Source organism: Phocoena sinus, chromosome 7 (assembly GCF_008692025.1).
Source record: "Phocoena sinus isolate mPhoSin1 chromosome 7, mPhoSin1.pri, whole genome shotgun sequence".
NCBI classification, from domain to species: Eukaryota; Metazoa; Chordata; class Mammalia; order Artiodactyla; family Phocoenidae; genus Phocoena; species Phocoena sinus.
In genome coordinates, this window is record NC_045769.1 from 4,308,933 (window position 1) to 4,335,925 (window position 26,993).

Here is a 26,993-nt window from a genome sequence, read left to right on the forward strand (position 1 = left end):
CCAGATCTTCCAACTTTTCAAGAAAAGCCAGAAATCCTAACACATTGTAAGTCAACTATACTCCAATAAAAATTTACATATATATATATATATGTATATATGTAAATAGGCTTTTCTTCCCTTTCTAAATTATGTTATTTGATTGAAGCAAAAATTATGACATTTGTTTGACTTGGTTCTCAGTGATGCAGAGGAAATATTTAAGACAATATTACAAATGACAGGGGATGGGTAAAGGCATGTAAAGGGAATTAAGATTTTTCTACTTCACTCATAATGTGACATGAGTAGACTCTGATTCACTATGCATATATAATATAACACCCAGAGCAACCACTAGAAAAGTACACAAAGAGATACACTCAAAGAACACTATCAAATGAAATTCTAAAAACGGTCAAGTCACCTACAGGATGACAGGAAAAAGCAAATAAAGAAATTAAAAATATAACAAAAAAATGGTAGACAAGTCCTAATATATCAATAATTACATTAAATGTAAATAGTCTAAACACATCAATTAAAAGACAGAGAATACCAAAGTAGATTTTAAAACATGACCCAACTATATGCTGTCTGCAGGAACCTCATTTGATATATAATGATATAAGCAGGTTGTAAGTAAAAGGATGGAAAGAATATATCATGCAAACAATCAAAAGAAAGCAGGAATGGCTATTCTAGTATCACATAAAGTAGATTTCAGAGCCAAGAAAATTATCAAAGTCAGGGAAGAACTTACATATGATAAAAGAGCCAATCCATCGAAGACATATTAATCCTAAATGTGCATACACCAAACAACAGAACTATAAAATATAGGAAGCAAAACCCAGTAGAACTGAAAGGAAAAACAGACAAATCCACATTCATTCTCAAGAACTGATAGAACACTAGACAGAAAATCATCAGCAAGGATACTGAAGAACTCAACACCATCTACAAACAGAGTCTAATGGAAATTTATAGAACAGTCCACCCAACAAACAGAATACATATTCTTTGCAATGCCCACAGAATGCATTCCAAGACGGACCTTATCTTGTGCCGTTAAACAAATCTCGACATATTGAAAAGAAATGAAATCACGGAGAGTGCATTCCCCTACCACAATGGAATCAAACTAGAAATCAATAACAGAAAAATAATAAGAAAATCTCCAAACACACGGAAACTAAACAGCACACTTCTAATTCATAGGACAAAAAAGAAACAAGAGAACTCAAAACAAATAATGAAAATACAAGATATCAAAAATATCTGGGACAGGGCTTCCCTAGTGGCGCAGTGGTTGAGAGTCCGCCTGCCGATGCAGGGGACACGGGTTCGTGCCCCAGTCCGGGAAGATCCCACATGCCATGGAGTGGCTGGGCCTGTGAGCCATGGCCGCTGAGCCTGCACGTCCAGGAGAGGCCACAGCAGTGAGAGGCCCACGTACCACAAAAAAAAAAAAAAAAATCTGGGACACAAATAAAGTAGTCCTGAGAGGGAAATTTATAACTAAACACATACACTAGAAAAAGAGGAAAAAGTTCAAATCCATCATCTAAGCTCCCACCTTCAGAACTTCAGAACCTAGAAAAAGAAGAGCAAAAGAAAAAAAAAAAAACCCACAAAGTGAGAAGAAAAAGATAAGAGCAGAAATCAGTGAAACTGAAAACAGAAAAACAATAGGGAAGTCAATGAAACAGAGCTGCCTCTTTGAAAATTATCAACAAAATTGACAAACCTCTAGTAAGACTGACAAAGGAAAAAAGAAGTCACATATTACCAACATTAGGAATGAAACAAGAGGTATCACTACTGACTGCAGATATCAAAAGAATAATAAAGGGATACTACAAACAACTACACACAAAATTTGACAACTTACATGAAATGAACACACTATTCCTAAAAATACAAACTACTACAACTCATTTAATATGAAATAGATAAATTGACTAGCCCTACATCTATTAAGGAAGTTAAATTGTAATTAAAACAATTCCCCAGGTAGAATCTCCAGGACCAGATGGTTTCACTGGAGAATTCTACCAAATATTCACAGGTAAATTAACACCAATTCTACACAGTCATTTCCAGAATAGAAGAAACACTTCCCAACCCATTTTATAACAAGCTTTTCACCCTTAAGTGAAAACCAGACAAAAGCAGTACAAAAAAAAAAAGGAAAAATATAGGCCAATATCCCTCATGAATATATATACAAAAATTCTTAAAATATTTTCAAATAGAATGCAAAAATAAAGGGAATTATAAACCATGACCAAGTGGGGTTTATTCCAGGAATGCAAGCCTAGTTCAATATTTGAAAATCAACAATGGAATCAACTATGTTAACAGACGAAAGGAGAAAAAAAATCACATGATCATATCAATTGATGCAGAAAAAGTATTTGACGCTCACCCATGATAAATCTCTCAGAAAAATTAGAGAACTTCCATGACTTGATAAAGAGAATCTACAAAAACACCTACAGCTAACCTTCTACTTAACAGTGAAAGACTAAATGCTTTTCTCCTAAGACTGGGAATAAGGAGAGTGTGTCCACTCACTGCACTTTTATTAAACATAGTGCTAGACATTTTAGCCAGTGCGGTAGGACAAGCAAAGGAAATTTAAAAAATAAACAGTCCCTATTTGCAGACGACATGACTGTCTATTTAGAAAATCTCAAGGAATCTACAAAGAAACTCCTAGAAATAAAAAAGTGCATTCAGCAAGGTTGTAGGGTACAAGGGGAACATATAAAAATCAACCATATTTCTGTTTACTAGCAATGAACAGATGGACACCAAGATTAAAAATATAATATCTCTTAAAATCACTCAAAAATGAAATACTTAGGTGTAAAGCTAACAAAATGTGTGTAGGACTTGTATGCTAAAACTACACCATGCTGATGAAAGAAATCAAAGAAGATCTAAATAGATAAACATACTATGCACATGGATTGGAAAACAAAATGTAAAGATGTCAATTCTTTCCACATCAACATACAAGATTAATCCAATTCTTATCAAAATCCCAGAAAGAGGGCTTCCCTGATGCCGCAGGGGTTGAGAGTCCGCCTGCCGATGCAGGGGACACGGGTTCGTGCCTCAGTCTGGGAAGATCCCACATGCCGCAGAGCGGCTGGGCCCGTGAGCCATGGCTGCTGAGCCTGCGCATCCAGAGCCTGTGCTCTGCAACGGGAGAGGCCACAACGGCGAGAGCCCGCGTACTGCAAAAAAAAAAAAAATCCCAGAAAGATAGTTTATAAACATAGACAAGATTATCCTAAAATTTATATGGAAAGGCAGTGAATCTAAAATTGCTAAAACGATTTTTTAAAAGAGGAATAAAGTAAAAAGAATCCATCTACCTAATTTCAAGGTTTATTATACAGCTACAGTAATCAAGACTGTTTGCTATTGGTAGAGGGTTAAACTGAAGATCAATGAAACAAAACAGACAACTGAGACATAGGCTCACAGAAATAGGCCTGACTGATTTTTGATGACGATGCAAATGCCATTCAAGGGAGGAAGGATAACCTTTTCAATAAATGGTGCTGGAGCAACTGGATATCTACAGACCAAAAAAAAAAAGAAAAGAACCTTGAGCTAAGTCTCACATATTGTACAAAGAATAACTCAAAACAGATCATGGACTTAGATGTAAAATGTAAAGCTGTAAGTTTTAGAAAAAAAATATAGGAGAAAATCTTTGGGATGTAAGGCTAGCAAAGAGTTCTTAAAATTAACACTGCAAGTGCAAATCCATTAGAGGAATATTTGAACTTCATCAGAATTAAAACTGTTTGCTCAGTGAAAGACCCTGTTAAGTGGGTGAAAAGACAAGCTACAGACTGGGACAAAACATTTGTAAAGCACATATCTGACGGCGAGCTAGTATGTAGAACATACAAGGAACTCTCAAAACTCAACAGTTAGAAAACAAAACAATCCAATTATAAAATGGACAGGAGACATGGAGACATTTCACCCAAGTGGATGTACAGAGGGAAAAAGAGCACAGAAAAGGTGTCCAACATTGTTAGCCATTAGAGAAATGCAAATTAAAACCACAGAGAAATCACTTCATACCTATGAGGATGGCTAAAATAAAAACAATGGCAACACCAATTGCCTAAGATAACGGGGGACAAACTAGATCACTTTTACATGATTGGTAGGAGTGTAAAATGGTATGACCACTGTGCACAAAATTTGGCATTTCTTAAAAAAAAATACAACTACCATAGAACCCAGCAATTGCATTCATGAGCATTTATCCCAGAGAAGTGAAAACTTACACACACACACACACACACACACACACACACACAGAGAGACATTTGTTGCACCTTAATCAACTCATGATAGCCCAAAACTAGAAACAGCAATAAAAAAAAAAAGAGCAAACTATTCATGCATACAATGACCTGGACAAATTTCTTGAGAATTATGATGAATAAAAAGCAAGAAAGTAACATACTCTATGATTCTGCTGATAGAACATTCCTGAAAGGACAAAACTGTAGAAACAGAACAGATTAGAGGTTTCTAATAAAGCTGGATTGGCTGTGGGAGGGAAGCAAGGGTTACTCTGAAAGAGCAACTGGAAGGACCCTTGGGGTGATTGAAACATCCTGGATCTCAACTGTATCAGTATCAAGTCAAGATCATGGCTGTGACCTTGTGAGAAAGTTCTGCCAGATGTTACCCTTAGGAGAAACCCACTAAAAGTTACATCTCTCCATAGCAATTCTTACAGCTGAATGTGAATCCACCATTATCTCAAAAGAAGAACTTTAAATTTCAAAATACTGAAAAACATGAAGTATAGCTACGTGCAACCACATATGTGAATCTTGGAATTGTAATACTGATTGGAGGAAGCCAGACCTAAAAGAGTTTATGGGGTGCGGAGTCAAGATGGCGGACTAGGAGGACACAGAATTCACATCTTCTCACAACTAGGGCACCTACCAGGCACTGATGGGGAACCACGGACACCTAAGGGGACGGGAGGTTGTTTTTTTCCTCTTTTCGATTGGAGTTCTGTTTAACCTTGTTGATTCTTTGTTGTTGATTCTTTTATATTTTTATTTTTCTAACAAATCTTTTATTTTTCTAATTTTCTTTCATTCTTTATACTTTGCTATTGTTCTCTCCTTTTGGCTTGTTTCCCACCCACCCTTTTTTTTTTTTTTTCCTTTTTTCTGTTGTTTTATTTTATCTTGTTGCAGTTGTTTCAACTGTAGTTTTATTTTTCCTAATATATTTTTTATCTTTCTAATTTCATTTTGTTTTTTATTCTTTGATATTGTACTGCTCCTTTTTTTCTTTTCTTTCTTTCTTCCTTTATTTTTTTTTTTTAACCATGCCACAAAGTTTGCGGGCTCAAGGTCGGGCTCGAGCTCCTGTGATGCAAGCTCCAAGTCCAAATAGCTGGATTAAAAGATAACTTCAGACCCCAGGGAATATCAATCACAGTGAGGCCTCCCGGAGGTCCTCATCTCAGCAGCAAGACCCAGCTCTATCCAACTGCCTGCAAATGCCAGAAATGGACGTCTCAGGCCAGACAACCAGTAAGACAGGAATGCAGCCCCACCCATCAAAAGAAATGAACCAACAAAAAAATATGTTACAGACTAAGGAGCAAGGTAAAAACCTACAAGATGAAATAAATGAAAACAAAATAGGCAATCTGCCTGAAAAAGAATTCAGAGTAATGATAGTAAAGATGATCCAAAATATCAGAAACAGAATTGAGAAAATACAAGAAACATGCAACAAGGATCTAGAAGAACTAAAGAGAAAACAAACAGTGATGAACAATATAATTACTGAAATTAAAAATACTTTAGGGGCTTCCCTGGTGGCACAGTGGTTGAGAATCTGCCTGCTAATGCAGGGGACACGGGTCTGAGCCTGGTCTGGGAGGATCCCACATGCCATGGAGCAACTAGACCCGTGAGCCACAACTACTGAGCCTGCGCATCTGGAGCCTGTGCTCTGCAACAAGAGAGGCCGCAATAGTGAGAGGCCCGTGCACCATGATGAAGAGTGGCCCCTGCTTGCCACAACTACAGAAAGCCCTCGCACAGAAACGAAGACCCAACACAGCCCTAAATAAATAAATAAATTTTAAAATAAATAAATACTCCTCTGTTTAAAAAATAAAAATACTCTAGAAGGAATCAATAACAGAATAACTGAGGAAGAAGAATGGATAAGTGAGCTGGAAGACAAAATGGTGGAAATAACTGCCAGGGTGCCGAATAAAGAAAAAACAATGAAAATAATTGAGGACAGTCTCAGAGACCTCTGGGACAACATTAAATGCACCAACATTCGAAATATAGGGGTCCCAGAAGAAGAAGAGAAAAAGAAAGGGTCTGAGAAAATATTTGAAGAGACAATAGTCCAAAACTTCCCTAACCTGGGAAAAGAAATAGTCAAGTCCAGGAAGCACAGAGAGTACCATACAGGATAAACCCAAAGAGAAACATGCCGGGACACATATTAATCAAACTATCAAAAATTAAATACAAAGAAAAAATATTAAAAGAGGCAAGGGAAAAGCAACAGATAATATATAAGGGAATCCTCATAAGGTTAACAGCTGATCTTTCAGCAGAAACTGCAAGCCAGAAGGGACTGGCAGGACATATTTAAAGTGATGAAAGGGAAAAACCTGCAACCAAGATTACTCTACCCAGCAAGGATCTCATTCAGATTTGATGGAGAAATTAAAAGCTTTACAGAAAAGCAAAAGTTAAGAGAATTCAGCACCACCAAACCAGGTCTACAACAAATGCTAAAGGAACTTCTCTAGGTAGGAAACACAAGAGAAGGGAAAGACCTACAATAACAAACCCAAAACAATTAAGAAAATGGTAATAGGAACATACATATTGATAATTACCTTAAATGTAAATGGATTAAAAGCTCCAACCAAAAGACATGACTGGCTGAATGGATACAAAAACAAGACCTGTACATATGCTGTCTACAAGAAACCCACTTCAGACCTAGGGACACATACAGATTGAAAGTGAGGGGATGGAAAAAGATATTCCATGCAAATGGAAATCAAAAGAAAGCTGGAGTAGCAATTCTCACATCAGACAAAATAGACTTTAAAATAAAGACTATTACAAGAGACAAAGAAGGACACTACATGATGATCAAGGGATCAATCCAAGAAGACGATATAACAATTGTAAGTACTTATGCATCCAACATAGGACCACCTCAATACATAAGGCAAATGCTAACAGCCATAAAAGGGGATATTGACAGTAACACAATAATAGTAGGGGATTTTAACATCCCACTTTCACCAATGTACAGATAACCCAAAATGAAAATAAATGAGGAAACACAAGCTTTAAATGACACATTAAACAAGAAGGACTTAATTGATATTTATAGGACATTCCATCCAAAAACAACAGAATACACTTTCTTCTCAAATGCTCACAGAACATTCTCCAGGACAGACCATAGCTTGGGTCACAAATCAAGCCTTGGTAAATTTAAGAAAATTGAAAGGGTATCAAGTATCTTTTCCAATCACAATGCTATGAAACTAGATATTAATTACAGGAAAAAAACTGTAAAAAATACAAACACATGGAGGCTAAACAATACACTGCTTAATAACCAAGAGATCACTGAAGAAATCAAAGAGGAAATCAAAAAATACCTAGAAACAAATGACAATGAAAACACTATGATCCAAAACCTATGGGATGCAGCAAAAGCAGTTCTAAGAGGGAAGTTTATAGCAATACCATCCTACCTGAAGAAACAAGAAACATCTCAAATAAACAACCTAACCTTACACCTAAAGCAATTAGAGAAAGAAGAACTAAAAAAAAAACCCCAAGTGGGCAGAAGGAAAGAATTCATAAAGATCAGATCAGAAATAAATGAAAAAGAAATGAAGGAAATAATAGCAAAGATCAATAAAACCAAAAGCTGGTTCTTTGAGAAGATAAACAAAATTGATAAAACTTTAGCCAGACTCATCAAGAAAAAAAAAGGAGAAGACTCAAATCAATAGAATTAGAAATGAAAAAGGAGAAGTAACAACTGACACTTCAGAGATACAAAGGATCATGAGAGATTATTACAAGCAACTATATGCCAATAAAATGGACACTGTGGAAGAAATGGACAAATTCTTAGAAAAACACAACTTCTGAGACTGAACCAGGAAGAAATAGAAAATATAAACAGACCAATCACAAGCACTGAAATTGAAACTGTGATTAAAAATCTTCCAACAAACAAAAGTCCAGGACCAGATGGATTCACAGGCAAATTCTACCCAACATTTAGAGAAGAGCTAACACCTATCCTTCTCAAACTCTTTCAAAATATAGCAGAGGGAGGAACACTTCCAAAATCACTCTACGAGGGCACCATCACCCTGATACCAAAACCAGAAAAAGATGTCACAAAGAAAGAAAACTACAGGCCAATATGTCTGATGCAAAAACATAGCTGCAAAAATCCTCAACAGGATATTAACAAACAGAATCCAACAACACATTAAAAGGATCATACACTGTGATCCAGTGGGGTTTATCCCAGAAATGCAAGGATATTTCAATACAGTCAAATCAATCAATGTGATACACCATATTAACAAATTGAAGGATAAAAACCATATGATCATCTCAATAGATGCACAAAAAGCTTTTGACAAAATTCAACACCCATTTATAATAAAAACTCTCCAGAAAGTAGGCATAGAGGGACCCTACCTCAACATAATAAAGTCCATATATGACAAACCCACAGCCAACATCATTCTCAGTGGTGAAAAACTGAAACCATTTCCTCTGAGATCAAGAACAAGACATGGTTGCCCACTCTCACCACTGTTATTAAAAATAGTTTTGGCAGTCCTAGCCATTGCAATCAGAGAAGAAAAAGAAATAAAAGGAATCTAAATTGGAAAAGAAGTAAAACTGTCACTGTTTGCAGATGACATGATGCTATACATAGAGAATTCTAAAGATGCTACCAGAAAACTACTAGATCTAATCAATAAATTTGGTAGAGTAGCAGAATACAAAATTAATGCACAGAAATCTCTTGCATTCCTATACACTAATGACAAAAAATCTGAAAGAGAAATTAAGGAAACACTCCCATTTACCACTGCAACAAAAAGAATAAAATACCCAGGAATAAACCTACCTAAGGAGACAAAAGACCTGTATGCAGAAAACTATAAGACACTGATGAAAGAACTTAAAGTTGATACAAACAGATGGAGAGATATACCATGTTCTTGGATTGGAAGAATCAACATTGTGAAAATGACTATACTACCCAAAGGAATCTACAGATTCAATGCAATCCCTATCAAAATACCAGTGGCATTTTTCCATTGGTATGAACCAAAAATTTCACAATTTGTATAGAGACACAAAAGACCCCAAATAGCCAAAGCCATCTTGAGAAAGAAAAACGAAAGAATCAGGCTCCCTGACTTCAGACTATACTACAAAGCTACAGTAATCAAGACAGTATTGTACTGGCACAAAAACAGAAATATAGATCAATGGAACAGGATAGAAAGCCCAGAGATAAACCCACAAACATATGGTCACCTTATCTTTGATAATGGAGGCAAGAGTTTACAATGGAGAAAACACAGCCTCTTCAATAACTGGTGCTGGACGGTGCTTTGTGACCACGTAGAGGGGTGGGATAGGGAGGTGGGAGGGAGGGAGACACAAGAGAGAAGAGATATGGTGATATATGTATACGTATGGATGATACACTTTGTTATAAAGCAGAAACTAACACACCATTGAAAAGCAGTTATACTCCAATAAAGATGTTAAAAAATAATAATAAGTGGTGCTGGGAAAACTGGACAGTTACACGTAAGAGAATGAAATTAGAACACTTCCTAACACCATACACAAAAATAAACTCAAAATGGATTAAAGACCTAAATGTAAGGCCAGACACTATAAAACTCTTAGAGGAAAACATAGACAGAACACTCTATGACATAAATCACAGCAAGATCCTTTTTGACCCATCTCCTAGAGAAATGGAAATAAAAATAAACAAATGGGACCTATGAATCAACTAACAAAGGCTTAATCTCCAAAATATACAAGCAGCTCATGCAGCTCAATATCAAAAAAACAAACAAAAAAACAAACAACCAAAAAAAAAAAAACAAACAAACAACCCAATCCAAAAATGGGCAGAAGACCTAAAGAGACATTTCTCCAAAGAAGGTGTACAGATTGACAACAAACACATGAAAGGATGCTCAACATCACTAATCATTAGAGAAACGTAAATCAAAAGTACAATGAGGTAGCACCTCACACTGGTCAGAATGGCCATCATCAAAAAGTCTACAAACAATAAATGCTGGAGAGGGTGTGGAGAAAAGGAAACCCTCTTGCACTGTTGGTGGGAATGTAAATTGATGCAGCCACTATGGAGAACAGTATGGAGGTTCCTTAAAAAACTAAAAATAAGTGGAAAAAAAAACCCACTAAAAATAGAACTACCATATGACCCACCAATCCCGCTACTGGGCATATACCTTGAGAAAACCATAATTCAAAAGGAGTCATGTACCACAATGTTCACTGCAGCTCTGTTTACAATAGCCAGGACATGGAAGCAACCTAAGTGTCCATCGACAGATGAATGGGTAAAGAAGATGTGGCACATATATACAATGGAATATTACTCAGCCATAAAGAGAAATGAAATTGAGTAACTTGTAGTGAGGTGGATGGACCTAGAGTCTGTCATACAGAGTGAAGTAAGTCAGAAAAACAAATACTGTATGCTAACATATATGGAATCTAAAAAAAAAAAAAATGGTTCTGATGAACCTAGGGGCAGGACAGGAATAAAGGCACAGATGCAGAGAATGGACTTGAGGACATGGGGAGCGGGAAGGGTGAGCTGGGACGAAGTGAGAGAGTGGCATGGACATATATACACTACCAAATGTAAAATACATAGCTAGTGGGAAGCAGCTGCATAGCACAGGGAGATCAGCTCGGTGCTTTGCAACCACCTAGAGGGGTGGGATAAGGAGGGTGGGAGGGAGATGCAAGAAGGAGGGGATATGGGGATATACATATGCATATAGCTGATTCACTTTGTTATACAGCAGAAACTAACACAACACTGTAAAACAATTATATTCAAATAAAGATGTTAAATTTTAAAAAAAGAGTTTATATTGTAAGATTCCATGTTCAAGAACAGGCAATGCGAATCCCCAGAGAAGTCAGAGTGGTGGTTACCTACAGACCGGAAAGCAGTGTGAGAGAGAATTTAGGAATGGTGAAAATATGTTCTGTATTTTCAGCTGGGTGGTAGTTATATGATTATATGTAAAAATTAAATGTAAAGTGCTAATCAACCTGATGTGGGCATACTTTATGTACAGTATGCTGCAATAAAAACAATAAATGAAAGCATGAATGAAATGATAGGGAGCAAGAGTCACCTGAGAAGGCCTGGGATAGAAGATGAGACAACAAAGGAAGATGGGGCCAGGCTGCAGAATTTTAACTTTATCCTGTGGGCAGTGGGGAGGTACTGGTGGATATTTTATTTATTTATTTATTTATTTATTGTGGTACACGGGCCTCTCACTGCTGTGGCCTCTCCCGTTGCGGAGCACAGGCTCCAGACGCGCAGGCTCAGCGGCCATGGCTCCGCGGCATGTGGGATCTTCCCGGACCGGGGCACGAACCTGTGTCCCCTGCATCGGCAGGCGGACTCTCAACCACTGCGCCACCAGGGAAGCCCACTGGTGGATATTTTAGGCAGAATAGTGCAGCGATAAGCACTGCTTTAACGGACCACGTTCTGAGCACTGCCCTCCAGCTGGCACAAGGATCTGAATGCAAAGCCTTTGGGAACCAAAGTTGGATGGTTGCCTCACTCTTTGGGCTCCAGGTTCGGGTCCTGATGCTAACAGAGAGGTGATCAGATACCAAAGAAAAGCACAGCTTGGTTGCCTGTGCACTCGGCACTCTCATCCTTTGTAGCAAGCATGCCAGGGCCCAGAAGAAGAACCAGAATGCTCAGGGCCTGTTGGGACTCAGTCCACGCAGGTTTCCGGGTGGCCACCTCACCTGCCAGTCCCTATGTTCATGAAGTAAGTGTTGCAGCTCCATGTACCGCGATTGACTTCCCACCTCCCATTCCCCTATGCCACCACCCAAAATCAGCTTCCTTAGCTAATTTCTAGAGCTCATTTTTCTTGTTTACACAAAGCTTGTTTTTACTAAATGGGGTTTTTTTTCCATTTTCTTCCAGAAAGACAAAAAACGGAAAGTGGGGAAGAAGGATAAAGACCCAACGGCTGACAGGTGAGGGGTGCACACGGGTGGGGGGGCAGCGCAGAAAAGAGCATAGGACATGGCCTGAGTCCTCGGCCTGGTCTGGGAAAGGCAACCCCCCCCACACTGCTCTGTACACCACACCCCTTCATCCTGGAAGAGTATGGTGGGGGAAAGCACGGAGACCTCTCTGCAGTCCTGCATGCAGGCCAGCATCCTCGACTGGGGAGACGCAGTGGAGAGGGGGGGCCTGGAAGGCAGACTCGGGCCCCATCACTTCTAAGGCCGTGTGACTTTTTTTAAGTTTTAAAATTCATGGGGTTCTCAAGAAAGTTTTTTAAGAACTAGCATCCTGCTACAGCTTTTGAGGGAACACTGAGACTGCAGTCCTTGAGGGCAGAGACCGTTCATATGACATGCCCGCCCCTGGGCCCCGCCCGCTGAGGCCCTTCATAAATGCTCCTTGAAGGAAAGGGTGAGGATTTGTCTCATTGTGAAAGGATACTTCCATTTCCTTAAGCCTCATCGGCTGAACTTTGATATTAACGAATAATTATAAATGCTCATTTTTAAACTGAAATGGCCTTCAGGGCTTTAATATTGGAAATAAATAGGGCCTAGGTTTTCAAACATTTTCAAGGAATTTAATTAAAATCCCTAGGAAGTGAATGTCAGAAATCATTTTGAATGTATACCTTTTTTCCCATGGGTTTGTTAATGGGTAACAGGTGTTGCTCCCTGTTTGGGGTGTTCCCTTGTTCCCCTTTTGGTACGCTGATAACAGTCCCAAACTCTGCTTGAAAGAAGACCCATGAGAGAGGAAGCCAGCTTGGAACCATCCACAGGAGAAGTGGGGACCAGAGCACCCCAGAGCTGGTGCACATGCCCAGGGCCCTGGCAGGCAGCCTCTGGAGAGACACCCAGCCTTGGTGTGGGCTTTGGCTCTGGGGAGAAAAGGCTCCCACGGGATATCGCTAGAGGGAGGAGCTGCAGGCTTCCTCACATGACGTTCCATTGTTTAGGGAAAAGTTCAAGTTCAAGAGCTTTGGCTGACCGCTGCCTGGTCAGCATTCTGAGACTCAGGCGCCCAGTTCCCTGGAAGGAGCCCATCTACCGAGGCACCAACACTGACGCCTCCTCGGGAGGATGTCGTAGTCCCTTCCCTGGAGGAAGGTCCAGCCCCTGCCTACCCGCAGGGCCACTGCTGTCTTTCAGTGACTTTCACATGCCACGTTTCTCCTTTGTCCTTACCTCAGTCTTTCAGGAGGAGAAGATCCTGCTAAGTGTCTTACTGAGTGACCACCCAGAGCTAAACTCAAATCTGCCACGATGAGCTGACCACTAAGGAAAAGTTATCTATTCACGTTCTCTGCACTTAGAGAGTCGCTTAACTGACTACAATTCTGCTTTAACAACACAGAGCACACACGTGGCTCATGGACCGTGTCTTTTAGCCAATGAATGTGTTCTTTGCATAGGTTTCTTTACAGTCGAACTATTATAAATGAGCTACAGCAATTCTCTAGTGAAATGAAGAAAGACCAGTAGTATTTTATTCACTTTTATACCCCAAAGTACAGAAATACCTGATCATCCTATTCCTGGAAGACTTTTCATTTTAAGTTTAAAGACTCTATGTTATTCATTAAGTGGGATTCAGTAAATGGGCTAGTTCTCTGCCAAGACACTGTAAGACAACTTATGTTTCTGTCATCCAGTTAATATGAACCTTAAATCAGTATTTTTATCATAGTTTATAAGGTGGTTTTATTTTATTTATTTTTTTATTTTTTATTTTTTTTCCCGTCACAAAACTACTCAACAGTGTGTTGACAGTCAAGGTATTCAAGCAGCATTTTATGCTCCCTGCCATTCACAGGGATTGTTCTTGTTGAGTATTGTAATGGCCTCCTGAAAAATCAATTTAAATAGATTCATCATTCTCAGCTCCCTCATCTCTTCCTGGTCACTGTACGTGGCCGTGCTCAGAGAGGGACCGTCTCTCTCAGCAACCTCCTGGTTAATGATTAGGATGATCTATTATTAGTTTACAACTTGGGATTCCTCCCTGACCATTCCTGGGCACGATGCTTTTCTGTTCACTTAAGGCAGCCCCAGGCTGGTAGGTCGGCTGCCCAGACAAAAGGGGGCCTAGGGCTTTCAAACTGGCTCAGCCGTAAAAGGTAGCCATATAAGGTAGTTTTCGAGTTGAAATTTTTTATTCTGTCGCAAGAGTTTATTTCACTGGAAAGATCCAAATATAGATTCGTGTTCCCGGAGTCTTAAGATATTTGGTTTGGATTATTTTAGAGAATCTTATTCAATTTTATGTTAATATTTTACGCATATGTTTATGTTAAACGAATATTCAAGTCAAAACACTGCAGTTGATACTGCCTTGGTAGAGGTCAGATACTGTCATCCCAAATTCCATTACAATTAAAACTTTCTTAATTCTCAGCTGAGGGCACACTATTTTAAATATATTTGATAGAATAAAGTTTCAGTCAACCAAAGACTGGAGTCATTGAATTAACATCTATCCCGATGGTATTTGGCTTGAGTCTCCCTGATGTTCTTGAGTCTCTTTTAATCACGCTAACTTGTATCACTGAACAATCAAAGAACAGTTTAAAAATAGGTATATTTACAATTCTTCAGTCTAAAGAAAGACTGGGGTTGAACCAAAGCATCAGGCCCCTAAAAATGAAAAGGGAAAAGACAAAACATCTCGAAGGACTCTGCTGTACCGTATTTGAGCATGATCTATCTGAATTCCAGCAAGCCAAGCCCCAGTTAATTTCATGGGGAGTTTCATTCGTTAAGTCGGATACTATCTCCATTTCTTTTCCTCAAGTAGTATAAATTACCACTAGACTGGCTACATACCCAAGGCCCCCTTAAAGAAGAGGTGTTGTCATCTGTAAATACTATGGAAGAGTATAACATCCTCCTAAAAAATTATAATATTTTGTCTTTCATATTAAAATGATTTCCATTATAAGCCTTTGTTTTTTATAGATATTTCTTTTAAACTGTTATGCTATGGAGTTAAAAGGAAATGTCAATTTCACGAAGAATTGATGATTTACTACAGCTTGCAGACGCTAACTGAATATATAATTATGGCCCTGTTACGTTACCATTATTGTGTAATTTCTAATTCATATTTGTGCCATCATGAAGGCTGATGAAAGGGCAGACTGCAGGAGTCATAGCTGGTCTCAGATGCCCAAAGATAATTCTTATTCATGGGAAACATCAGGTATACCCATGGACGAGTGCAAGTATTGTTTTTAAAAAGCCTAATTTATTCCCAAATTGTAGTAACGCTTCAAAAATCAATTTATTTGCATACGTACAAATGTACCTTGAATGAGATCTGGTTAAAGTTCTCTTGAGTATGTGAGATGATTAACATCAGTACTGCTGATTTGATGTGTTTGCTCACAGAATAGATGGTCTGCTTTATCCCCAGGACCATCGAATCTCTGTATAAGGAACTAGTGGAAGAAGGCTTACTGATCCAGGCTCTGAAAGTCAACCTCTCTGATTACATTGGTAAAGTACACAAAGAATAATGCATGTATGTGTCACAGATGCATGTCACCCCTTGGGTTCTGAGGACCCAACAGCCGGAAGTATGTTTCATCTGTGCTTTTGTCCAACCTAAAATCTGGCCCTTAGTGGCTTGCAGTAAATGTTGGTTGGATTGAATTGATTTGAGTTCATTCTGTGCTGGGATCTAATGGGTCCAGCTCTCTCCCCTAATGTGGTAGAAGCAGGTTTCCAAACCTACTAGCAAGGTTCCTGGAGGCATTCTTTGTGGCTTAAGCTGAATTGAGGAAATGAAGAATTGTTCATGCTCTCTGGTTATCAAAGTGCCCTAGGGGGCAGCCCCTGGTACTTCCAACACAGAGTCCTCACAGGAGAAATTCCTTCCAGAATTCCATCTAGGGGCCGCCACAGGAGTAGCTGGGAGGAAAAAGAGGGGACATTTGCTATCACCGTCTTCTGCTAATGTTTTTCTCTTAATTTTTAAAAAATACCATGAGGATCTGAAAACATACTTAAAGCTTAAAATTCGTCATACTCCTACCACCCTAATGCAGATATCATTTTCACTTTCATACATCTACAATCAACTGAGGACATTTCGCCTACATAACCACGAAAAGATAATCACACTCAGAAAATTTAACATTAATGTCGTACTGTTACCACTAGGTAATATCTAGTTAATGATCAGTTTTCCCGGTAGTCCTAATAAATAATGTCCTTTGTAACTGTTTGTCTTTCTCAATCCCAAATGCAGTCAGGGATCGTGGATGTGACGGATCTCCGTCGTCCCCTTTCATTCCTTTAATCAGCACCAGTTTACAGGCTTTTCCAGGCCTTCACAGCATTGACATTGACATTTTTAAAAAGTCTGAGCTGTTTTACAGACTCTCCTTCACCTGAATTGGTTTGATGGTTTCCTCCTGACTTGATTCATGTTAAACATTTTTTACAGGGAAACTACAGGTAATATTGTGTCCTGATTCTCAGTCTTTCACATTGAGGGCACAAAAATGACGCTTTGTCCCATCGCTGGTGATGTTGGGTTTAATCACTGGTGAAGGTGCTGTTCCACAGATTTCTCCATTGTAAAGCTCCATTTTCCACTTTGTAATCAATGAATAATCTGTGGGGGATAGTTTGAGGCTCTGGAGATTCTGTTCCCAGCCATCTTAAAGGTTTAGGCATCCGCCGTGATGACTTCTGCCTGCATCAGTGTTTGCTGTGGTGGTTGTAAAGTGGGAATATTCTATTTCTGCCTCCTCTTCTAGCAGGTACCATTCTTCTGGAGAGATTTCCCTCCCACCCTCCTTTTAAAATTGTTTTGGTATTAGAGTAGACAGATGGATTCTCTCTTTCTAAAACTGTATTACAACCCATTTCCGAGTTATTTGTTCCAGTGTTTACACTGCCCCAGTTTTGGCCTCTGCAGGAGCACAAAGACTGACATTTCCCTTGGCTCAAAAAAGTGATCACTTTAATCCCTTTGATATAAAGCCACATTTCCTTCTCAGGGGCTTGGAGGAGCCTTCATATTTCCTAATGGTGTAAGATTTTACCAGAATATGTACTGGAATATCTGTTGGGTTTCTATTTATTTTATGGGTTTCTTATTCAAGTACTGCAGGGTTTTCTCCTGGATTGCCTTGATTATGTTCTCTTAATTCTGTTCCTATGAAAAAATAGCACTTTTAGCAGAACGCTACCTCTTTACTTACGACTGGGGTCTCTAAGTGCGGTCTCTCTCCTTGTCTGGTTTCTTTCTCCGTATCATGCCTTTTTTGCTTATCACCGAATTCCTAGTTTTTAGTGCAGTGCCTAGCACATGGCAGAGTCTCAGAGAATTAATGGCCATATTTCTCATCTTCTTACTAATTTCTTATCCATCTTGGACTTCCTCACTGATCTCTTTGTCAGTTTCCGAGTAGCATCTTGAAGATGCTTAAGGTCAAAGAAAATGAAATCAACCTCTTAAGAGTGACCTCAAATGTAAATGACCCAGTCTAGCAAAATCAGTCAAATTGCCACAAGGACTGGCTCCCTTTGGTCTCTTCCACGTTTGTCTTCTTTTTCCCGGTTAAGATCCTTCGCTTGAAAAGATGGCAGTGGATCTTCCCAGATCCCCACGTAAAAATAGACAAAGCAACTAGATGGCAAAAGCAAAAGCCTGTGGACAACATTAACACAAAAACGAAATAACCAAGTTTCCCCTCCAAGCCCAAAGTGCAAGCCACTGGCGCCAAAAAACAAAAGAACCCCAAAATAGCCAGCAAGCACTCACTGGAAAGCACAACAGACCAGGGTAGTAACTGCAGCTGGAATTGGGAGGGGTTTGCCCACTTCAACAGCAGATGCGTGAAAATGGATAGAATCAGAAAGTATGAACGGGCGAGAACAGTCCAACCTCTGGACGCTCTTGAAATTGACCCTTCTAAGGCACGGCCTTATACTGAGAAGAAACTCTTGGGAGTAGATCACAATCGAATAGGAACAACAGAGATGAGGGAGAGAAAAGGTCCAGAATAAATTGGGGGAGGGGAACAGAACAAGGACATCTCAAAAAGCAAGCCACCATACTAATAACATACATGAAAACAACAGAAGAGGGGACTCTATGAAATTTAAAAAGCTGCCCTGACCCAAACTATCTTCTAAACATATAGGAATATTAACTCATATGAATTTAAGCAATGGAAACTTTCAAGGTCAAAGCCCATGCCAGATGTCTATTAAAAAAGAAAGAATAAGGAGCAAAGTGTCATCACAAAAAGACGTGCCCACAAAGCAGACATAACTGGAACGTCCTCTTTCAAACCAAGCTAATATACATTAAGAAAATTATAGAAGATATGTAAGAATACATAAAATGGAATTAGAAAAGTGCAGAAATGAGTTACACAAAATTCCAGGAATATTTTGGGTTTTTATTTTGTTCTTTTTGGGTTTTGTTTTGTTTTTTTTCTTTTCTGTGGTACACAGGCCTCTCACTGTTGTGGCCTCTCCCGTTGCGGAGCACAGGCTCCGGACGCGCAGGCTCAGCGGCCATGGCTCACGGGCCCAGCCGCTCCGCGGCATGTGGGATCTTCCCGGACCGGGGCACGAACCCGCGTCCCCTGCATCGGCAGGCGGACTCTCAACCACTGCGCCACCAGGGAAGCCCCAAGAACATTTTAAATAAAGGAGAAAAATCGTTTTAGGACAAAACTAAATTACAGTGAACACAAGAATGAATAAAGTCCACAAACCATGCTTTAAGAGAAACGAAATGGGAAAGACAAATTTTTTCTAAATAAAACTAGAAATGAAGAACAAGATTAAAAGGTTTCCAAAGAAAGTAACAAGTACTAAAGATAGGCAAAGAAGATTCACATAGGCAGACAAACATAATACACATCTCTGAAGAAGAAAACCAAAGCCAAGGAACAGAACAAATTCTAAGAATTTTTATTCATGAAAAATTTCCTAAAACAGAAATGCAAACCACATAATGAATGATCACACTTTGTATGTGAGAATATCAACTCCAATTGGCCAACACCAAGATGTATTCTAATAAAAGTACCAGAGCTTAAAGTAAAGGGGAAAAAGAAACCTTGGGGCATTACCCCTTCTCCTTTTCCAGCCGGCCCAGAGCTGGACAAGCAGGGCAGGGTGGGCGTTGGCTGAGCCTCAGCAACTCCCCATGCAGGCAGGGACGGAGCACAGACCCTCAGACTCAGAACGTGGCCGCATGGTTTGGACATTCCCCACAGCCCAGGAACCCTGTATTCGCAGCCAGCCCGGCTCAGCACTGCCGGGACACGAGTTGTTTGGGGGGCTTCCACTCTTTTCTAAACACCACTCAAATCCAAATACGCACTAGAATCACAGCAGTTAGGACTGAAAGAGACTTGGAAGGCAGGAAACTCAAGTGCATAATGTCTGGTTCCCCCAGGGCCCAGCTCCCAACTCCCCCCACCCCCAGTTCCTTGCTCTGTCCCAGCGCACCTGCCCAGCTCTGAGCGCTGACCCTGTGCCCAGGAACGAGCTCCCGCCACAAGCTTGGGTATGCAAGAAATAGCACATTTCCTTATTCTTTAAATCACCATAACTTAGCATCACAAGGGCTAAACTGCCAAGGTTATTCAAATTCGATCCTTCTTACAAGCCTCCACCCCTGCCCCCAGGTACCATCAAGGTCCCTGATTCCCAAACGGTGCCTGGATGCTGGGGAGAGATTCTGGGCACTGGCGTCCTCCAAGACCCCCTGGTGCCTGCAGGGGCCACTCATGCCTGCCTGGGGCCCTCTCTCAGTGAGGGGCTCTCTCCCCTGCTCCCTCGTCCTCCGTGCCACTAGGACACAGGGCTGATGCCCACTGACCAGAGACCCACTGACCAGCTGTCCCGCCCAGGCTGGGAATGTCTTCTCCCTCCTGCTTCTGAAGCTCGCACCCTCTGGGTTGCCGGTCCCTTCTGTAATCTTTCTGTGCCTCAGTTTCCACAATTATGAGGATGATAACAGCAACCGCCTCACTAAATTGCTATGACGGTTTAATGAGTGCGGAAATGGAACACTTGACGGCGCGCTGGCACAGAGCTAGCTGGCTGCCTCCCTGTGTTGCCGCGGTGGTGATCTCACCTATCTTCCGCGGGCTCAGGGTTTGCCGAGAGGGCTTGTGAATTCCTGGTGCCTCCGTGCCCCTCCCTCCCTGTGCACGTCGCAGAAGCACGAGGCACCTGGGTCAGCCACTGCTCGAGGGGAAAATGCAGAGGGAACAAACACAGCCAATAGCCCCATAAATTACCTGGCTCTGCCTGTGGTTCTGGAGCTGCTGCGTTCGGTGGGAACATTGACACCCAGGCCAGGCCTGGTGTTTCTTGCTTTCTCCTTGGCATCCAGGGCCTGTCCTAAGAACAAGAAGATTCAAAGGGTTCCTTAAAATCCCAGCTTACAAGACTTGACTTAGACATTACATGTGGAAAACATCCGAAGCTTCGGAATACCTGGCCCCCGGGATGCATAACCTTGGCAGAGCTGTTGCAACAGAAGGTTAACCTGAGAAGTCTCTCTGTCGACCTCATTCTGGAAGCTGGTAGCCTGCATCCAACGTAAATTTTTATTGTATAAACAACGCAGGAATCTGGATTGTAACCACGTAGCATGTGTCACAGTGCTCATCACCATCAGAAGATGCTCTGTGCAGCCCTGGCAGTGCCCGGGGCAGAGCTGGCGTGTCCTGGCGCAGGTGGGAAGCCCCAAGTCCTACGAGGATTGTCTGCTGACTTGAGGCCTCCTGTGTCCTCTCGCTCCTTTTCTTCGAGTAACGTTTTTAAGAGGCTATTATTTTTTATCAATTGTCTGTTCTTTATTCTCTTTTCAACGCTCTGTGGGATAGAATGGAAACGTTAGAAGCTGATTTCACCTTGCTTTCTCAAATATTTTTTATTTCTCCTTATTTTTTAAGTGTGCTCGTATGTTCCTATTCTCTACAATTAGTTCCTCCTTCTGTGTTCATTTGCTAGGACTGCTCTAACAAGTACCACAGTAAAGCAGCTTAAACAGCAGAAAATTACTCTCTCCCAGTTCTGGAGGCCGGAAGTCCAACGCCACGGTGTCAGCAGTGTTGGTTGGTTCCTCCTGGAGGCTCTGAGAAGGAATCTGTTGGCTGTAGCCTAAGAGCCCCTTCAAGCCCCCACCTCTGTCCTGCTCCCTGGACTTGTCAGTCCTCCTGCCAGGATGCTGAGCTGCCCTGGGGCTCACATGGCCTAAACTGACCTCATCCCTCGTCTTGTCCCCTGGTGGCTTGCTGGCGGTCGTTGGCGATCCTTGGCTTCTGCTGTATCACCCCATCTCTGCCTTCAGACCTGACGTGACCTCCTCCCTGTGTGTGTGTCTGTGTCCGAACTTCCCGTTTTTACAAAGGACACCAGTGATATCGGATTAGGACCCACCCTAATAACCTCAGCTTCATTAACTACATCTGCAGTGATCCTATTTCCAAATAAGGTCACATTCTGAGATACTGGAGGTTAGGCTTTGACATACGAATTTTTAAGGGGACACAATCCTACCCATAACACAGTCCTGTTTCTTTTCCCGCTGTTGTCCTAGGTTTCCTTGCCCTTTTTCATGCTTTCTATCTCTAACACCTCTTCATCTGTTTCCTTCTTCCCTCGCTCGTGGAAGACCTGGTGTCTGTGCAGGGAACCCTGAAGTCTCTAAATTCTGAATGAGTCCGTGGGAGGGGCTTATGGCTTCCGTGCTGGGCAATAGCAAAACGTAGTGACACACTTTCAGAATGAGTCTCCTCACTTGGCAAAGGGTCGTTCCTTCGATCAGAACCAACAGCCAACAGTTCAACTTCCTTTGTCTAAGTAGGGTCTAGAAAATATGGCGCGTCTGGGTATTAACTTGGATTTACTTAAGCAGGAAAATGGGGTCACTTTTATGCCCCCCCCAATGTCATGTTTACAGCAATAAGTGCTGGATTTAACGGTGGCTGCGGGATCCCTTCCTGCTCTAGTGAAGGCGAAGTGAACCGCTCTTCTATTTATTACCTGCTCATTAAAAAGCGTGCAGATCGAAAGCCATAATAGATGCTTTCATCATCACTCATTTCCCTCACCAAGACCATTGCCCTTGCCAAGGACTTTTTTTCATGCGGAGGCTTTGAAAGGCTGTGGCCCACAACAAAACAGCAATCGTTATCTGGATTTTAACTCTCATTTTCTTAGCATTTGAAAATGCTTTAAAGCCCTGGATATTTTCAGGATTTCATAGACGCCTACATGTATTTCTTCAGTGTTTCCATGCACGCATAAAGGCATTTGTTGTACATATATAACGTTGAAAGCTCTGCAAGGATCCACACATGTTATGAAAAGAAAAGGTCAGGAAAAAACAACATAGAGATTGTGATTCGTTTATCGAATATTTTTCCTTCAGATTCAGGTACAAATCAAGAGAGAATCATATGAGCGTGTAAAAGTCCATCCTCATGACAAGTGAAGGCAGCAAAACTAATTTTCGTGGTGACCTTATCTAAATTAGTTAGAAAATAACACTTCAGATTTATGACTAGTTACAATGAAGCTCTTTAATGCGTTCTAATTAAACCTGTAAAGATTTATTTCGATATGATTCCTTTGGTAATCCTTTAAAAACGATAAAAATGTTAATGAATATCACCCTCAAATGGGGATGTTTCTATTTACCCTAAATTAGACTCAGATCCTACCTTTCAAATGATTGCATTTCAGGATCAGATTTACACGGCTTCAATACAAATTTCACTTCCATCTTAAGTAAGTTGTTTTTAAAGTTTGTGCAAACGTTAGACATAATCTCTTGGAATAGAAATTAAACCAAACATACTTCGTACGTTCTTCATTTTAGAACTTTGCTCTTCACATATTCAACATTCAGGTTATTTTTGAAAATACTGGGAGGTTAGTATCATACCCAACATATTCTCAGTTATTGTAGCGAGTACGGAAATGTTCTTGTGGCTGGACAGTTGTTCTTCAAGCCTTTATCTGAGAAGTTCTTTATAATGACTCTCCATAATATGTTAAATTTGTATCCTGTGTTAATTTTGCAAGTGTCCAAATTATGCAACTCAGAGTAGCGTGGTTTCCCATTCATTTGTCCTCTGTTTTTTTTCTCCCCAGGTGACTACAGCTACTTGGGGAGTACTCTTCGCCAGATGTCCATAGAACCCATGCCTTCCCTCCTGGATGTCCGACAGCTCATCACCCTGTACGGGATCCTGCCGCTAGGTAAGGACTCCACTTGCCCTGTTGTGCCTTTGCTAGAAGCAGGCGCGTCTGCTCGCGTGTTCCAGGTCGTCATCAGTGTGCATTGCAGCTTACCTCTTCTACTGAGAATTGTGAGTGAGGGTCGTTCTGCTGGGCTAGAGCATCCTGGAGCACAGAAAGGTACCGCCCAGGAAGCATATCTGTAGCACCTTTGAATGTCTGGTTAGCATTCTGAAGGTCCTGGAAGCTGTCATCTGGAGAGATGATAACCGAGGCAAGCACCTGCGATTCAAAGTGACCAAATTAGACAAAGGCTGAGGTTAGGCTTACCTGTTACACACAGGCTCTGTCACTGGGTCCTTAACAGAGCCGGCCCTTCGGGAGTCAGTGAAAGTGTATTTCTTGGATCTAAAGAATCAAGGCTCTGCCAATTTCCACGGACATTCAATCATGGTTGTTCAGACAGACGGACCAGAGTCTGCAGAAAAGTCGGGGCTCTCCGTAACAGATACCCACTCCTCTCGTTCACTTTTATTTATGTTTTCATGACTGCGTCACCTGGGGCAGGGGCAGGAACTCCAGCCAGGCCGTGCTCTGATGACCATTCTGAACTAGAAGTCGCATTTTGTTTGTTTAATTCGCTTTAAAGTAAGATGGGAATCGTTTGGACACTTCTCACCTTATTCCACTTTGACTTAAAGAAGAACTTAAACCTATTGGCAAGAAATAGTTCATTCTGCTTTCAACTTCATGTCAGAAGCAGTCAGTAGGATAGGGGTCAACATAAATAAAATACATATATCCACAAATATATAATACTTGGGGATCAACATAATTTGGAGTCAACAAAATCAATATACAATATTTAATGGGGTCAGATGAGCCCTCAAACCTCATCGCAGAGTGATGGAAGGCAGTAGAGCCAAGGACATCAAGGGGTGTCAAGATTTTAAGGGAACTCCTCCCAAGTGAGCGCGTGGTGTGTTTGCATCCTCCACTGGCAGATACGAGGCGATGGGTGTTGTCTCCAAGCTGACCTGAGGGTTCTGGAAGAAGCGTGCCTGGGAGGCATCCCACCCGGACCCTCCTTTTGTCAATGAGAAACCTGAAGTCTCCCTGGTGGCTGACCCGCGCCCCCAGGCCCCAGAGTCAGCGGGGCGTTTGTTCTCGTGACGGGTTCATGAGTTTGCACCGTACAAACGAGTCAGACAGAGAAGTTCGCTCACACGGCAGCCTGCCAGGGCTTCGTCTAAATTTCATGTGTCTAAACTAGTATCCGGGCACAAAAGGGAATGCGTCTGTTGGTCTGATTATTCAGGTCACCCCTGCCGGGACTAGGCAAGGCGGCCACTTGGAAGAGGGCACTGAGGACACACCGCAAGGCCACTTCCCACCCTGCCAGGCGACAAAGCTCGCACCGGCCCCCAGGGTTCCAGGAGCCTCAGCCAGGGCTCCCAGGACGAGCTGTGAACTTTCAAAGCCACAAGGGCAGTAAGGGAATGCCCAGGAAGCATCTGGTCAGAATTCACCCGCTCACTGCCCCCCGCCCCGGAATGTCACTGTCCCTGCAGCGTGGAGGGAGAGAGGGAAGCGAGGGGGGAGGGCGCTCACGGAGCAGAAGCTGCGTTTTATGTGCGGTTTCATTTCCCAGCGGAGGGGGACGTTGAACAGCTCTCACAGATGAGTAAGCCTTTCCAAGATGTTGAAGAACTTTCTCCAAGTCCGAGGTTGGAAGGGGCAGAACTGGGCTTAGGACACGGAACACTGGCTTCCTCGTGACTCTTTAATCCTCCGAAAGTTGAAAAGGGTGAACGCACAAAAGCCTGGAAATTTCCCCTGTCTCTTAGCAATTCTAGGCAATTTGTACAACTGCCCTTGAAAGGCGAGATGAGCAGCTAGAGCCATGGACGCCGTGGAAGGTCTGTCCCCAGCAACTCCCCGGCCCCTCCCTGCCCTGCCGTCTGATGAGCTGTCCAGAGGCCAGCGAGGCGCCGGTGCAGAAGCCTTTCTGGACCTCCCTCTCCACCTCTGCACGGCGCTGGTGACCACCGCTTCCTTCTGGAAAGTCACATCCCTGGGGTAGATGACGTGTCCGGGTCTCCCCCGCCTGTGCCCGTCCCCCAGCGCTGTCCTCCCCTCCCTCCACCCCTTCCGGAACTCTCCTGGCCCCCTGGCTTCGGCCACCACTCTAACCCCCATCATCTTCCAGGGACCCCGACAGCTGGCACCACTCTCCGCCCCACCCCCTTGCTGACCCCAGCTACCTCGCCAGCCAGAATCATCCACCCCCCCAGGACCTGCCTGACCTTCCGCTGCAGGCTGTGGTCACTGCGCCCCCTACTTGCATCCTTCTCAGACGCCCCCTTCCACCCTGCCCACTCTTCACCGGCCAGCCCAGATGCAGCCCCTCTCTCCAAAGTCCGGCCTGACTCACCCCCATGCACCCACCTCATCCCCCAAATGGGAAGTCCTTTCTTCCCTGAATCTCTGTCTCCCTCACGGATCTTAGCACGGATCTTTTCCTCCCCTTCTAGTTCCTTCTCAAGTTTAGCTCCCCCCGGCCATGAACTCTTTACAGCAAATCCTGGCTCTTCCGCATGAGCGGCCCCCAGCCGAGGCCACAGACTGAGCCCTCAGTTATCCAGGTGTTGAGCGGGAGCCGGGAAGAATGGCATCTCTCTGCTGCCGTGGAAAACGAGGTCTGCTTCACCATAACACATTGCCGTTTCCCACGCTAACCACAATGGAAGCGTGCCCGTTTAGCTTCATTTTAAAGAAAACTTGCTCCAAACTACTTTCCAAGTTTTTGCAGAGTGTCGTAGGTAACTATAAAAATTTGTTTCTAATGATGCGATAAATTCCCCAAGTCTTGTCAACCACACAAGAAAAACGAAAGCACAGTAATAATTAGAACGTTGGCATGTTTACAGCTGATCCAGAAGAGCCCAGCAGCTGACCGAAAGCAAACCAGTGTGACAGCCGACGTTCCAATCACAGCCTTCTACAGGATTTCATTCTGTTCACTCTCTAATTACTTAGCGCCGACGTCTGCTCTGCTCGTGTTCAGGATGGTGGAAGAAATCAAGCCCGAGTTCCAATCTGGGCTCGAAGGAGATGGGCGATGCGGTTGAGAGCACAGGGCAGGGACCTCTGAGTGACCTAATAATTCACGTCCTTTATTATCAAGGGTCAGGTTGACTCTGCCCCTACCGACAGACTAGAAACCAGGACAGACGAAACCAACAGGGACCTACTGCATAGCACAGGGAACTCTGCTCAATATTCTATAGTAACGCGTACGAGAAAAGAACTTGGAAAAGAATAGGTACATGTGTGACTGAATCACTC

The 26,993-nt window shown here is 42.1% G+C and overlaps 1 protein-coding gene across 1 annotated transcript in view; it reads left to right on the forward strand.

Annotated features, from left to right (window-relative positions):
• The window catches only part of IQCA1 (IQ motif containing with AAA domain 1), a 169,034-nt gene that overhangs the window by 100,997 nt on the left and 41,044 nt on the right, over positions 1-26,993 (forward strand). The window contains exons 12-14 of the mRNA XM_032638432.1: positions 12,328-12,380; positions 15,829-15,911; positions 23,559-23,666. Coding sequence (XP_032494323.1) covers positions 12,328-12,380; positions 15,829-15,911; positions 23,559-23,666 — 244 coding nt within the window. The remainder of the gene's footprint in view (positions 1-12,327; positions 12,381-15,828; positions 15,912-23,558; positions 23,667-26,993) is intronic.